The 16194-nt window shown below is 38.1% G+C and overlaps 2 protein-coding genes and 1 long non-coding RNA gene across 3 annotated transcripts; 2 read left to right on the plus strand and 1 right to left on the minus strand.

Annotated features, from left to right (window-relative positions):
- LOC145087576 (vacuolar lysine transporter YPQ1-like) lies at positions 1-2711 on the plus strand. Its single transcript, XM_079025548.1, has 12 exons — positions 1-403; positions 511-553; positions 649-675; positions 814-921; positions 981-1069; positions 1161-1356; positions 1468-1560; positions 1753-1848; positions 1940-1960; positions 2055-2113; positions 2194-2284; positions 2375-2711. The coding sequence occupies exons 1-12, from the start codon at positions 132-134 to the stop codon at positions 2438-2440; spliced, it is 1161 nt and encodes a 386-aa protein (XP_078881674.1). The 5' UTR covers positions 1-131; the 3' UTR covers positions 2441-2711.
- Positions 2712-12341: 9630 nt separating this feature from the next.
- On the plus strand, positions 12342-13797 carry LOC145087579 (uncharacterized). Its single transcript, XR_013700845.1, has 3 exons — positions 12342-12396; positions 12492-12617; positions 12911-13797. It is a non-coding gene; the product is annotated as an uncharacterized LOC145087579 (long non-coding RNA).
- On the minus strand, positions 13589-15760 carry LOC145087578 (calcium uniporter protein 3, mitochondrial-like). The gene is made up of 2 exons (XM_079025551.1): positions 15117-15760; positions 13589-14340 (listed from the first exon to the last, which is right to left on the minus strand). The coding sequence occupies exons 1-2, from the start codon at positions 15681-15683 to the stop codon at positions 13885-13887; spliced, it is 1023 nt and encodes a 340-aa protein (XP_078881677.1). The 5' UTR covers positions 15684-15760; the 3' UTR covers positions 13589-13884.
- Between the last annotated feature and the right edge of the window lie 434 nt (positions 15761-16194).

Here is a 16194-nt window from a genome sequence, read left to right on the forward strand (position 1 = left end):
GAAGCCATATGCCCAGACACCACCGCTGCATCAACCGCTAGCATTCAGCCAAATATTTGATCAGGTTTCCATCTGGATCTGAATGCTGCTTTAATTACAGCACCTCACAACCCAACAACACCGATACAGACATGAAGTTTTTGTTGTGGAATGGTAGCAGTAGGACTAGGAGTACTAATTCATTATCATACTGTGTTAAAGAGAATAAGCAATGTATTGGGTGGTGGGTTGACAAGTATTTCAAAGATTGTCTATGCAATGTCAATGACGAAATTTCATTCGGATTGGGAATCATAAGCCTTGTCTGTTGGGGGGTGGCGGAAATCCCTCAGATCGTCACCAACTTCCGTACTAAATCCAGCCATGGCGTCTCGCTCATCTTCCTCCTAACGTGGATCGCCGGGTAAGTGTTTGTGGTTATGTCTGTGAGAGTAGATTTCGTACTTCCCAAATTTTCATTTCCAACATTCAATTACGCCATTTAACTCGTTTTTCATTTTAATGGCGCAGGGATATCTTTAATCTTGTGGGTTGTCTTCTCGAACCTGCAACAGTGAGTCTCTTCATCTATTTATAGATTCAGATGGCAGACATCTCTTTTCATTTCATCTTATCTTAATTTCTCGTATCTTCATTGTGGTGATGCAGTTGCCTACACAGTACTACACTGCAATTGTACGTAATACGGCACTCTTTTGATTTTTTCCCCCTTCTTCTTTAATGCTTCTAGTTTAGTTCTTGGAAATACATTTCACAATGTCGAATTAGCATATCATGTTTAATTTGACCTAATTGTCTAAAACCGGAGCACAGCTTTACACAACAAGCACAGTGATCTTGGTGTTGCAAGGCTTGTACTATGATCACATCTATACATTGTTAAAGTCCCGGAAAGCTGATTCCAGTGCTGCTAGTCCAGAGGTAAACCGATATTCATTCTGCAATTAGGTTAGATTTTCAATATTGATGATGATTTTCAGGTGGAAGAAGCCAAGAAACCTTTAATTACAAATTCTCAAAGTCATGCCATCAGAGCATCCCCATCTCAGCGACGTGACTACTTTTACATGTCTGTCTTTATGCTTTATTTAATTACTCCTTTATGACCAAAATTCTCCAGTGCTAATCTGATGAAACTTCTGTGAAATCTGTTTTTGCAGGTCAGCAAGATCATTGGCTGGAAGTTCAACTCCACCAAATAGAGGTTATCTGTGGACAACAAGAAGTGGTCCAGCCTCAGCTATGGCTATGGCTGCTGCTGCTGATGATGATGATGATCGTTCTTCAGAAGATGAGTCGTCATCTCTTGAGATACCTGCAAAGACTACTTCTCAGCCTAGGCCGATACCCCGCTCTGTAAGTCTTTCTAAAAGCTTGATTGATTTCTAGTATCTGTTGATTGATTGCTTGCTGCTAAAAAGCCTATATCGATCCATGATATATGAGTTAATCAGCTGTTTATGTCAGGTTGGTTATGGAGCATTTTTGGCTACTTCACTCAACTTTCCTTCACGCACAAAGGGTTTGATGCAAGTGTATGCTCACAGGAAGCTTCTACAAGTATGACCACTGCTTATTTTACTTATTAGCTTTTGTTTGTGGATGAAAACTTATGATTCTATATATATATATATATATATATATATATATATATATATATATATATATATATATATATATATATATATATATATATATATATATATATATATATATATATATAAGCAATTTTGGTGTTGATGAAATTAACAGGATGGTGGTGGAAGTGAAGCTGTGTATGGGCAATGGCTAGGCTGGATGATGGCTGCTATATACATGGGTGGAAGGATCCCTCAAATCGCCTTAAATGTAACTCCTCATGCTTCTTCACCCAAATCATATTTTCATTGCAATATATAATCAAAATTCTAACACAATTAGTGTAATTAATTGTCCCCAGATCAAAAGACGCAGTGTTGAGGTAAGTCTGTCATGATATTTTTAATTTTAAAAAAGATAGCATCATATTGCAATATCTTGAAAAAAAAAAAGTCTGTGTAATTGATACAATACAGGGTTTGAATCCTCTCATGTTCATCTTTGCTCTCATTGCCAATGCAGCTTATGTTGGAAGGTGTCGATTTCTGTCTAGATCCCTTAATATTATACACTCTCAGAAGTTTTGTTGATGTATAATTTATGATTTGAATGCAGCATTCTTGCAAGAAGTAGAGAGTGGGAGAAAATTAAAGCAAATATGCCTTGGCTGCTAGATGCTGCAGTCTGTGTGGCACTTGATGCTTTTGTATCCTTTAATTTTTATATGTTTTGATATTTTTTTAGTTATTTAATTCTTGTGTTTTGATTACCTTGACAAAGTTGGTTGTTACAACAGATCATAATGCAATATGTGTACTACAGATACTTCATGAAGCCAGATCTGAACACTGATGATGAATGAATAATACCATGGTGTAGTGTCTATTGATCTACTCTACTTAGCTTGCTAGGAAGCAAGCAAGAATTGTTTGTATGGGGACATGATTGATGAGAGGTGTCTTGTTCACTGTAAAACAAAGAATGCTTGTGTTGTTCGTTTTAGATGATTGTATGTTTGGATATGTTGTATGTAAATATCTGAATAGGTGGATTATGTGGAGTATATTTGTGACAGACTTTCTTGGATGTCACTAATTGGGTGTTATGGAGAAATATTAGGTTTTATTTTGTCATTTTTGAACATTTTCATTTTACCATTTTGTTGATATAATGTGTTTCTTGTGTGACAAAAATTGAAACAAATTCCTGTATATCATTAAGGATTTTGGGACCAAATCGCCGTTTGAGTGGAAAAAAAAATTGTTATTCACATGGAACTATGACCAAGTATCAACCAACTTTGGGACGTTATTAACAAACATATAAACCATAAAATTTAATAAAATCTCTCTTTTAATAAACAAAACCTAGACTTGCCACATGTCCATTTTCTACATACAATCTTGCCACATGGCATCTTTTCCTTCACCCTCTAATCTTCTTCTCGACTATTCCTTCAATTCAACAATGTAAATTCCTAAAAATCAGCAGTCACTTAACACACAATTCCAATCCATCAGCAAAATAACCATCCTCCTTTAATTTCGCCTTCTCACTTTTAGAAACCAAATCACATTAATATTAATTTAAAGTTTCAAATGTCCAATCCCCTAGGGTTTAATCCTACAGCATTTCCTACTCAACAATATGTGAATATCTTCTGCCATGTCTTCTCAATCCAAATTCTCAACTGAAGTTCAAAGCTTGTAAGGAAACAAACTGATATGAAGAAGCAATTTTATATGTAGTTGACTTCTTATGTGGGTCAACTATAAATATGTTGGAAATTGCACTGGAAGGTGTAGTTGTATGTTACCCATTATAACCGGTGACATTTTCTTGTCATAGTTATAGTCGCTCATAATTTTAGTCTTAGCCCTCCAATTTGCTTCAACTTTGTATTAATTCGACAAAATAACGATTACAACAGGTAACAAAAAAATATGTTGTTCAAATGTATTTAACTAATGACATCATGTCTATGTCATGTGTAAGCCACATGATTGTAGACAGGAAAAACATGTAATTATTGGGAACAATGGTGTAAATTAAAACATAAAAAGAGAGGACTAGGAACAGGAATCAGAATGGAATGTAATTTTTTTTATGCCACTTATGCATTAAGATGGATATCTTTCATTTTCTATTTCTCAATATAAAATAGTGACCATACCTATAATAATTTTGTATATATAAGGACAATTCATGTAAAATTTCATATCGTTTTTTCCATTCTGTTATACATATGATCACATTATAGCACCATTATACCATCAGTTTTTAATATTTTACACCACTCTTATATTTGCATTAAACCACATTATAGCAGTATTGTTGTATTTTATTATGCAGGTAACTTCTTGAGTTTTGTTGGTTTCTCCAGGTGCTCTTTGTCAATTTGGTGCTAACATATGTGTTTTAAAGGCATTTGGGTGGTGGACAATAGCAGGGAATGTGGTTGTAATCATAGTCCAACCAAGGTCAAACATGATTTGGTCATGTTTAAACATTGTTGCTTTTTTTTGTGTAAATATATATATATAATTGCCTAATCTGGGAAAATTAGAAAATACTATAAAATATATAATTGTCTTACTTTGTTCTTTGAAAATATTTATTTGTGACAGGTGGCCTTTTCCCTAAAACTTGAATCTTAATTAACTTTAGAACAAATTACACAAATGGTCATTTGGCTTTATAGTTTTTCCCTGATATGGTCTCTACGAAACATTTTTCCCTGAGATGGTCCCTACGGAGTAAACTTTGTTGAAGAGAATAAGCAATGTATTGGGATTTGGGTGGTGGATTCACGAGTATTTCAAAGATTGTCTATGCAATGTCAATGACGAAATTTCATTTGTATTAGGAATCATAAGCCTTATCTATTAGGGTGTGGCGGAAAGCCCTTGGATCATCATTGTAACGACCAAAAATTTCAACCAAATTAAAACATTTTATTTCATTCAAAAATCATTACGATCACACATCTTGTTTTCAAAATAGTTTAAACATCAGAGTATTCCCTCAGAACCATATCACATATATCATAAAAACATGATGAGCGGTACGATCACGCCTTCGCCTTGCCACGATCTCCTGAAGCACCTGAAACAATAAACCACAACTATAAGCCCCGAAAGCTTAGTGAGTTCCCCCAAAGTACCCATACACACAAAAACATACTCATACAACAACGAACAGCATACTACGGGTCCAATCAACCTTCTGGTTGGAATACCCCTGGCCCTCAACCATCGGGTTGGAATGCCTACATACTACGAGCCCAATCATCCTACCGGGATGGGATACTCTTGGCCCACAACCATCGGGTTGGAATGCCCAAACCCCTATACGTACAACAATAACTACTACGGGTCCAATCATCCCTCAGGATGGAATACCCCAGGCCCCTCAACCATCGGGTTGGAATGCCAAACTACTATGAGTCCAGTCATCCTACCGGGATGGAATACTCCTGGCCCACAACCATCGGGTTGGAATGCCAAACTACTATACATATTGTAACTACTACTACTATGGGTCGAATCATCCCTCGGGATGGAATACCCCAGGCCCCTAATGGAATGCCAAACTACTACGAGTCCAATCATCCTACCTGGATGGAATACTCCTGGCCCACAACCATCGGGTTGGAATGCCAATCTACACTAGCAGACATGTACACATAATAGGCCACCACATAATACTCTACAGAACCAACACACTAGGGCCCTATCATCTTACCGGGATGGAATACCCTCTGCTACTGCTCAACATGCATAACCCGCAGGTAACCTCCTACCAGCGTACATAAGGTAAGACCAACTACCGGTCTATAAATAATCACTACCCAACTACCAGGGCGCTGATCCAACAGAACTAGCCATCATACAACTATCCATTTCTCTAGGATAATAAGCTAACAAAGCATATCATCATATCACTATCCTATCTACCAGGATACTAGCAAGCGTATCTGTAACATCCCAAAAATGCGAGCCAAAAATTTCATTTTTTTTGTTAAAACATGTACTTAGCAAAACGTTAGGAATAAAACGTTCAACGATCATATCATTTCACAAAAGATATTGCATGTCTGGAAAACATTTTTATAAAACATAAAAGTGTCAGAGTACAAATCCCCAGGTGACATCATAATGCGGAATATAAAGCATGTGTGTGATGTGCCGCTACCGCGCCAGCTCCTTCCCCTTCGAAGAAGAGGTACCTGAAACCAAAACTGAAAACTGTAAGCACGAAGCTTAGTGAGTTCCCCCATAATACCTCATACCATACAAACACACAATGAACAGCTAGGAGATACGGGCCTCGCCCACACTCATGAAGATACATAACTCGCCCACACTCCGCTAGCTGGAAGATATGGGCCTCGCCCACACTTCACTATCTGGGAGATACGGGCCTCGCCCACACTCCATTCTCAGAGAGATATGGGCCTCGCCTACACTCAGCTGCTAACCCATAATATACAAGTATCACACAGACAACAAGTATAGACAACTCTATCATACTGGCATATATCATAATCAACTCAACCAAGAGATACAGGCCCGACCCACACTCTAATACTAATATCTCGTCTATACGGGCCGGCCTTGGTGCCTTAGACCCGTTACTACTGGAAGGAAACTCACCTCAGAGTAACTGCTGATCTGTGTGGGAACTGACTGTCTGCTGTTGCTACCGCTCCGGAAATCCTCCGGCTATAATTCCCACAAAACCCTTAGTCAAATACTGCTAACCGACTTCAGGGTAAAATGACCATTTACCCTTTACAAATCAAGAGTCAAGTCAAAGTCAACTGTCAGTTGGCCCGACTCGCCGAGTTGACTTGTCAACTCGCTGAGTCCCTATCTCTTTGTCCGACCCTAAACCCGTCTCTACTCGTTGAGTTAAGCATTGACTCGACGAGTTCTCCTTCTAAACTAAAGGCCAATAGTCCTTCATGCTACTCGCCGAGTTGTATGAACAACTCGCCGAGTTCGCCTTCATCCGAAGAACACTCTAAGTTGTGACTCGCCGAGTTGTATGAACAACTCGCCAAGTTGTTCTTGAGGCAAGAAGATTGCCTTGAACGCGCCGAGTCATGGCACTGACTCACCGAGTTGCTTCACGAGTGAGTCTAGCTTTCGACTCGCTGAGTTCTATCCCACGACTCACCACTCCACCCCGCAAGCACGAAAAGGGGGGACTCGCAACTCGACTCACCGAGTCAGATGAACGACTCGCCGAGTCGGCCACATGCAAATACTATACACGCGATTCTGCTTGAATCCAGCTCATGCTATTCATAGATCTGGTCTCCTAGGGCATGAATAACATGTAAAGTTTCCAACTTTACGTGTAAATATTCACCAATGAAGGTTTTAGGGCTCAAAATGCACCAAAATAGTAGATCTAGGGCTTTCATGCAATATGGCTCCATAAAGGCAGTAGATCTAAGCTCCTAGAGCTCGATCCCACCTAGATCTAGAGGCTAACAACTTATTACAAACCATAAGGCACAATCAAGCTTGGGGAAAAACTCAATAAGGACTTCCATGGAGCTAAAAAGGGACTATAAGCATGAAAACAGAGGGAAATCGAGTTATACCTCAAGGAAAACACTGAGATAGCTCAAAGATGCCTGGTCTTCTCCTCTTCTTCTTGATCCACTCTCCTTCCCTCTCCAAATCTTCAAGAAAACACACTAAAATGCTTCAAACTCACAATAAACAAGGCTTGAACGAAGTATAGAGCTCTGAGGGTGAAGGGGGCGAGCTTGGGGGCGGATAAGAGGGTTTAAATAGGGTGCAAACCCTTGAAATTTAGGGTTTCATCAGACAGCGGAGACTCGCCGAGTCCAGAATATGGACTCGCCGAGTCGCCAACTTAAACGTGTTCCGGGTCCCATCTCTACTCGGCGAGTCGAACCTACAACTCGCCGACTCCAAGGCTAAAAATGAAAAACACTAAGATAAATTTTACGTACCAGGAACCAGGTGCTACAGTATCATCACGTAACATAACAAGCTCTAACAACAATTCAAAGGGTCGGCCTTGGTGCCTTAGACCCTTGAGTACAATGAGGAAAACTCACCTTGCAACTGCCGAAATCCTGTAAATCTCTGACTGCTGATTCACCGGGAATCCCAACTATCACATGTAAAATCATCACATTATAAGCCATCATGACTTTCTAGACCAAGGGCCCACAATACTCATTAAGTCCATCATCCTCTTATTGGGCCAAGACCCCAAAACCAAATTCTCATGCAAAGCCCAATATTGGCCCAATTTACTAAATTGGGCCCACCTCACCAAATGGGCCTAGATCCAAGGTCCATAATAACTATTGGGTCCAAATTACTCCATCCATAATATTCAGTCATGGCCCAAGCCCAGCTAGCCCATAAACAACCCAATCACTTAAGGCCCAAAATTGAAAACCCAACAGAGGGAGTACGCTGGGCGTACCCCTCTTGGTACGCTGGGCGTACTTCGATTCTCGCGGACTGGGAACGGGACACTGACCCACTACGTTGGGCGTACATCAACTTACGTGAGGCGTAATCTCGCTGAACTAAAATTCCACATAAGTTCTTAATGGCTTAAGCTCTTAAGCCCAAACATCATATCCATCGACCAAACATGCCTAGGATTCATAAAGTCTCAAACTTTATTACTTGGGACGTCCATAAAGCTCTTAAATCAAGGTCTTAATCCATTAAGACCTATCTACATCATTCATGAGACAACCAAAGCCATTAGGACCTCATTTTTCTCACTCAATACCTCTCCTAAGTTCTGAAAGGACAACTAATCTCAGCCAACTCGCATCATGCATCACTTTGGGGTTTTGGGGACAAGAAATGGTGTCAAAACTTCATAACACCTAGATCTTACACAAAATAGATGTCAAGAAAGAGACTTTATATCTCAAAAGGGCTCCAGAAGATGATGCCTTCCCAGATCTACGAGCTCCAGCCACCCAACTCCTTCCTTGACAACTTCTTCTTTCTTCTCCTAGGCTCTCCTTTGCCAAACCAAGCTCCCCAACGTCAAATATCCACAATCATGGAAGTAAACGGCTACTTAGGGTTTCTGAGAGTAAGAGGGCAGATATGGAGGCTAGGGTTGGAACCATAATGTTCCTTATATAGTGGCTGGCCCTAAAATTAGGGTTTCTGGACACTGGACGTATGTTGGGCGTACATCTTGTACGCTGGGCGTACGCCCCCAACACCTGCGTTCATTTAACCACTCTACGTTGGGCGTACACAGCCACTTACACTCATGCACTCCATGCATGCCTAGGACCCCTTTGCCAAATATTTCCTTTAGGGACCATTATTGACACTATCTTCAAAGTGTCATAACTCCTTTATTCTAAGTCCGTTTCCGACGAACATTATATCCACGAAAAGGTGGCGAGAAGCCCTACGCTTCTAGCAATACACCACGACCCAAAACCTTCTCGAATAAAACCCATTGCCCATAAAAGACCGAAACGCCCTTACTCTTGATCTTGGGGATCCATAATTACTCTTAGAACGGGGTGTTACAATCATCAACTTCCGTACTATCTACCCACGACCAGTAACGGAGGCTCTTAGGGCCAGGAGGGGCCATCCCCCCCCCCCCCCCGGTTTTGGGGTTTCTTATATATATATATATATATATATATATATATATATATATATATATATATATATATATATGTGTGTGTGTGTGTGTGTGTGTGTGTGTGTGTGTTTTAATTATGAAATATCACAAAGTTCACTGATTGGCCCCTTTGTTTTAAGTTGTTATTAACTAAGAGATTAGATGTCGTTCAAAAAAAACTGAGATTAAATAAACATGAACAGAAATCCCGAAAATCGTTGCATAAAATCAAATCTAACCTTGTTTCTAAATTAAATCAATCAAGAATTTACTCTTAAAACTATATAAAAAAAACAACAATCTAATCTTATTTACAACCTTGTTAGTCGATCCTTGAGTTTAACTGTTTAAGAAAATAGTAAATCCCAAGAATTCATTCTGGTCATAGAAAAAAAGCTCTCAGTGCTTACCTGAAGAATAAAAGTATAAAACCCCAATTAGAAAGAAAAAAAACATCTCAAATTGACTGGAAGAATAACGCCCTCTCCACTGTTAGCCTCCTCACCAGTTGTCGGACGGCTTGTCATTTTAGTGCTCTCTCTATCTCTCCTCTTTCTAGTCGTCGGACTGCTCGCCACCTCCGTAGGCTCTCCCTCTACACTCTCTCCTAGTCATCAGACTGCCACATGTGACCTCCAATGTGCCTTCTGTCGACAGTCACTTTCCTCTCCGGTCTCCACTTCGCTGGAATAACAAAGAAGGTGTATGCATTAGGTATTCCGTCTCCCTCTTTTTTTTGTCTTTATCTTACCAGTTAACAGTCATAAATTAGAAAGTGTGGTGAATAAACATCATATATCGATCTCAAAGATATGAGACATACCAAAGTCTAAAAGCTGCAAAAGACAACTTTTAGTTTAGCAGAGCTCGCTGTCTACTCCACGAGTCGCCACAGCTTCGCCTACGCCACTTGTATATAAACAACAATAGCGCCCAAGATTTCCCCTTCGCGTAGTTCATTGAACCTTCCAACTTCACTCTGTGTCCTGTGCTAAAGAAGCGTGTCTTAACTAATTCCTTTGAACTCATTTCACCTATTCTACCTCTCGATATCTCCTCACCTTGCACCTTTTCTTTCTTTTCCTCATCCCATGATCCTTTCCCATGTCGTGGAAGTGAGCTCCTTCGTCGCTCCTTCATTCTTCATAACGACTATAACCAAGCTGCCAACCAATAAAGCAAACACCTTCATGGACTGAGACCGTGGAAGCTCCGTTAGCACCTTAAGGCTGTCTTTATCCTAAGAACCCTCGGGAATATTCAAAGACTCGGCTAATGCTTCTAGGCCCACATTCGGAGACAGACCAAGCACCTCTCTTACCCACTCACTATCTAATAAACCGAACTGGCTTATTATCTGAATGAGATCGGAAAGAGAGGAGGTAGCCCAAATCTTCCAATAGGCGCATACGAAAGGTTCTGAAAGAATTGAAAAAGCTCTGAAAAATAAACATCGCTTCCGGTTCTTCGGAAGAATCAAGTGACTTCTCCCTTCTTCATTGATCTTGGGGGAAAAGGAATCGTCTACCAGTTGGGAAGCTAGACATCAAGTAAGTGGCTTGATGAGGATAACTAAGTTGACACGCCGGAGTTGGCTAGTAGTTGCATAAGCAGTCATGTTCAGGGGACGAAGTTCAAGACGAGTAGTCTCTGGAAGTAGGTTCATCCCCCCCCCCCCCCCCCCTCTTGGTTGGCGATAGCCAGGTCTTTTGGTATAAATGACTTGCGATAGTCTAGCTAGCGAAGTAGGGTAGGATAGCAAACGATGCGATAAGGAACGGAGTCTGTAGCTGCCCTTCTATCTTTCTTTTAAGAAAAAGAGTGAATCTATAGAGAGCTAATATACTATATGCTTATAGTACCCGAAGGTATTGAATAAACACTTAGGTGGTGTTTGTTTTTTACTCGCAGATCTTCTTGGTATCTTTTGTCTGCACGGTGCAAACCACGCGCTAACATTAGCATTCGCAGACTATTTGTTTTTTGGAAGACTGCAAAAATAAAAATGTATGCGCGCCCTCTTCTTGGCGCAGATGTGAACCAGAGTCTTCTAACATCTTTAGATATATTCTAGCCTAAAAAACACATATATCTTTATCTTTCTTTTAGTTTTTTTGAATTTATATTTATTCCAGTTTTATTAGTGATAAACAATTTGAAAAAAAAAAGTTAAAATACTTTAGAAAAAAGTTCGACGACACAAACATGATATTTTTTGACAAATTTATAAATAAAAATTCATTACAATAATGGTCATTGAAGTTGTTTATAAAATATGAAAAAAAAATCATAATATATTCTTATATTTTTTCTGTCAAATTCTATAAAACATTATTTAATACAATATCGTCAATTTCTTAGAAAAATATTTATGACACGTTTTTAATTGATTTAATTGAAAAAAATCAAAGTTTATTTTCATCCATTTATGTATCAAATTCTTTGATTCCTAATTACAATGGTTTAAGTATAACTTTGCAACCAAAAGTGTTAGTTTTTATCAAATATATACGTTAATTTGTATCATTTTTATTTTCATCTTTTATACAATAATAAACAAAAGTTGATCTAGATTTGTTAATTATTTATAAAAAAAATCATAAAAATATTTAAAAAAATCACTTTGTAGTTAAAAAATAAGTTTATTTAGATTTTAATTTATTTTAATAGCTTGCAAATGTTAAAAAACAAATAGTCTTCTTTAATCAAACTGCAGACGTTTGGTCCGGCTCTTCTGCTGCAGAGGTCTACAGATATAATCCACAGACTGCAGACATTTTGTCTTAGAAAAAACAAACAACACCTTATTTTTCTTTGTTTCTTATAAGTAAATAAAATCATATTATTGTTAAAATGTAAAAGCACCCCAAAAAATATATCTCCTGATCACTGATTATTTATATAAATTGGTATTATTTTTAAGTTTAGTCTTTAGTTTAATATATAAGTTAGTTATGTTATTTTATTATTTTACTTTGTTAATTTTTAAATAATGTATGTATTGTATAACAGCATGGAAAAACATTTCATTATTGATAATCTCTTTTAAACTATATATATATATATATAATTTCGGCCCCTCCAGTTTCGGTGCTTAAGTTACGCCCCGGGCCACGACGCCTCCCTCACCAACCTCCTATTCTGGATTGTCGGGTAGGTGTTTGTGATTATGTCTGTGTGATTCGTACTTCCACTTTCCGTTTCCAACATTTAAACCTTCTAACTCGTTATTCGTTTGAATGGTGCAGGATTGTCTTTTTGAACCTGCAACTGCAAGTCCTTTCATATATTTATAGATTTAGACATCATCTGTTTTCAGTTTACCTTATCTTTCTTGTATCTTACGTGTGGATGCAGTTGCCCACACTGCAATGGTATGTACTATGACTACTTTTATTTAATGCTTTGAATTCAGTTGTTTGAACTTTCTCAATGTTGAATTAGACACTCTCATGTACAGATCATCTTTAAATTGACATAATTAATTTTCTAATACATTAAACAAACACAGCTTTACACAACAATCACATTGATCTTGATATTGCAAAGCTTATTCTATGATCACATCTATAGGTTGTATTTTCAAAATTCATAAAGATTTAGGTAATGTATTATTCTTTCTGTGTAATAGAACATAGCATGTAATGTTGATAATCATGATTTTCAGGTGGAAGAAGAAGCCAGCCCAACTTTCACAGATTTGTTAAATGCCATCAGTCATGATTTTTGTCCACTCTAATTGTTTTAACCAAAATTCCCTCTTCAATTTAAATTTTAATGTGATAAATACCAATGAAATCTGAGGTTCAAGTCAATCAAATAGAATTTACAGGAAGCTTCGATGGGTAACCTATTTAAGCTGGATTTCTAGTATTTTGAATCTTTCTAGGCTTTCATGTTTGTTGCTTGCTTCTCATTATGTGTTCGGTAATTATGTCTGTGATATATGAGCTGAGTTGTTTATGTCAACATTTTTGGCTACTTCACTCAATTCGCCTTCACGTGCCTCGGGTTTGATGCAAGTGTACACTTACAGGAAGCTTCGACAGGTATGAACATTCCTTATTCATGGTTCATCTATTTGCCTTTTAAAATTATAAGGTTGTATGATGTTTTAGAGATCAAAATTCTGAAACAGATTGTATCATTGTAGTCCAATAGCATCAATATTATCTTTATGTATCCTTATTATCAGTTCAAATAAATCCAAACAATATGAGTTCCATTTGGATGATCTGTAAATCCCTGAACAATAGGCTTTGTTTTCTTGACATTTTCATTTTTACCATTTGTGCGAATCATAAAAAATTGGACCCAAGACTGTTAAATAAAGATTAGTACAAAATTGAAGGCGCAATAACAATAATAATTACCCATTGAATATGCTATATTCTTGTTTGTTAGTCTTGCAATTTGATTAACTGTATCCAACAATATTCTCACCAACCTTTAAATATAGAACTGCAGCTCTCTCAATTTTGCAGTTTTTCCCCTTTCATAATTTCTTTACTTAATGTTTAGAAATAAAAAAAAAAAAAAAAAACAGAAACAAAAGTCAAGACAGAATGCCGAGGGGATGAAAAGAGATATAGGGAGATTTTCAGGTAGAATTTCTATTTGATCTACAATATAAATTTATGTTCAAGTAAATGACTTTTTAGTCCCTTCACCAACCAATGACTTTTCCCTTGGCCATGGGTCTTGATAATAAGCTTTTCTCAACTCCATGTATTTTTCAAGATCAAACCCTTGACGTTTCATCAACTTCTTCTGCTTTGAAGTAAACCTGCTTTGAAAGAAGCCTTCAAAAGAAGGCTCTTTTGCTGTCCTCAAGAAAAAAGCATATCCACCCATGAAATACATTGACGTGACATAAAAGCAAATAGGCTCCATCACATCCCATGAAAGCTCCCAAAATGTGAGCCTCATGAACCCAGCTGTCTGAATCATTAGGTAGGCTAGACCACCCCATAGCTCTCTCTCCACCATTTTTTTAGCTTTAGAATCAATGGCCGACTTCCACCTCTCCATCTCTTCCAATTCTTCAACCGGTGGGTTCTGTGTCAACGGCAGCAACTCATTGATTGCTTTCACCACCTGTAATACAAAATCGTTGGTAAAACAAGACTCACACCCAAATTCACATTTTCACAACATTATTTTAGACTCTTTTTATCAAACTTAACAATTTCCTATAAACTATTTTGCCCAAAAAACACGTATTCTAATTTCTTCTTTTCTTGAAACCAGCTTAACATAGAAGCCCCAATATTGACCACACCCAATTCTTGAAAAAAAAAAAACTCCAAATCCTTTTCCAAAATCCAGAACATCATATTATCATATCTTAAATTGCACTTGGACTATTGATCTGGTAAAAGGTAATTCCATTTTGGAAAAGAATTACACCAAGCATTCCTCTTTGATCTTGAAAAACTAACGACTGTTTGTGATTGTAAATAGAATGAATGATGCAAAAAAATATTTATTTTTTTTTTATTTCGGAAAAGATTTGCCGTGTTTTAATCGGGCAAGAAAAAAGTTTGATTTTTCTGGGGATGGTTTGGGAGGAAGATGGATCAAAGTAGTCTCTAGGTCGGTCTCCACCTCAAACAAACGTGTGAGACTACACGTTTTTAGATCTGGTTTCTCAGTCTTCCCTGTGGAGAAAAATCACACAATAATACAAAAGAACCAATCAGATTTCGGTCTATCTTTGATGAAATAAATCAAAAACTGTATGCAAACCCTAAACAAACCCCAGATGCCTAGCATTTCGAGTCTGTAAAAACCGAAATGATAAGAATAACAGCAGCAATTTCTTCGGGTTATATATTGAATGTAACGAAATTAGGGTGAAAAGAGGAGCCAACCTGTTCAGGCTTGAGGAAAACAACGTTTCCTAATACGATGACGGAACCAGAATCGTCAAGAGCTTTCGCCAAATCTAACCCTTGATCTCTGTTCGAACATCCTTCCATACAAATCTCAACGAACTCGTCATACGAAACGTGATTTTTACGAGAGCTTCTCAACTTCGATTTCAACGTTTCGATTTGCGAAACCCTAAGGATCTTCTTAGCGTGCGCCACCGTCAACTCCCCCTCGGAAGATCTCTCCATCGGAGGAGAGATCACATCGAGACGGATCCGGCCTCTCGTAATGTCCATCTCCTTTAGTTTTTCCAACATGCTCTCTCCTCTCGACCGAAGGATCTCCGGCATGGCGGAGGACGATAGGTCCAGCGGCCGTCGCTGGAGAAACCTCCGAAAAATCGTATCGTCTCCCGGATCTGGTGCCATTCTGTCAGGATTAGGTGGCATAAAAACTTGAGCGGCGGCGGAGGACGGAGAAATGCGGCAGTTGCGTAACGTCTGATTGGAGAATTTGTTATTGCAGATGTTGAACATCCGCTGAACTATGTTTTGCTTGAACGCCATTGATGAGAATAGACGTGTTATGTTGATATTGATTTGGAAAGAAGAAAAATGATCGCCTTTTTATAGTGAAAGATTAGGGCGTAAAGTTCACGACAAATGACAGTCGCTGGGTGCTTCGTATTTATTATAGGGTCAGGTCCTCAAACTTTACCGTATAAAAAGATAAGATCAAATTGTGCAATATAAATACAAAATACGTTTCTTTCTTCAAATAAATATGACTAATGTCTAAAATAATTCGAATTTAATAATATTTCAAAGTGAATAATGTTTGTATAACTTAAAACATGATTATTAAGATTTTTTCGATAAAGTAAAGAATTACCCTTCAAATAATCCAAGTCGCGATCATACTTTGCCGTATGGAAAAAAAAAATAGAAGCCGAATAATGGAAATGACGTGGACTTAAGGACAAAGTTCCTGGGAAACGCAAGCGTGTCGCCACGTCGAAACCATACAATTATCATTCTAACCCCTACATTATCTCAACGCTCCAAACCAACCCGTAAA

Source organism: Lactuca serriola, chromosome 2 (assembly GCF_051521515.1).
Source record: "Lactuca serriola cultivar US96UC23 chromosome 2, Lser_US96UC23_V15, whole genome shotgun sequence".
Lineage (NCBI taxonomy): Eukaryota > Viridiplantae > Streptophyta > Magnoliopsida > Asterales > Asteraceae > Lactuca > Lactuca serriola.

Excerpts from the sequence above, each read along its gene's own strand:
- LOC145087576 (XM_079025548.1), top strand. The coding sequence starts at position 132 with ATGAAGTTTTTGTTGTGGAATGGTAGCAGTAGGACTAGGAGTACTAAT. Across the intron at positions 1,070-1,160 it reads CGACGTGACTACTTTTACAT|GTCAGCAAGATCATTGGCTG; the intron begins GTCTGTCTTTAT and ends CTGTTTTTGCAG. Across the intron at positions 1,961-2,054 it reads TCAAAAGACGCAGTGTTGAG|GGTTTGAATCCTCTCATGTT; the intron begins GTAAGTCTGTCA and ends GATACAATACAG.
- LOC145087578 (XM_079025551.1), bottom strand. The coding sequence starts at position 15,683 with ATGGCGTTCAAGCAAAACATAGTTCAGCGGATGTTCAACATCTGCAAT. Across the intron at positions 14,341-15,116 it reads TTTTCCTCAAGCCTGAACAG|GTGGTGAAAGCAATCAATGA; the intron begins GTTGGCTCCTCT and ends TTTGTATTACAG.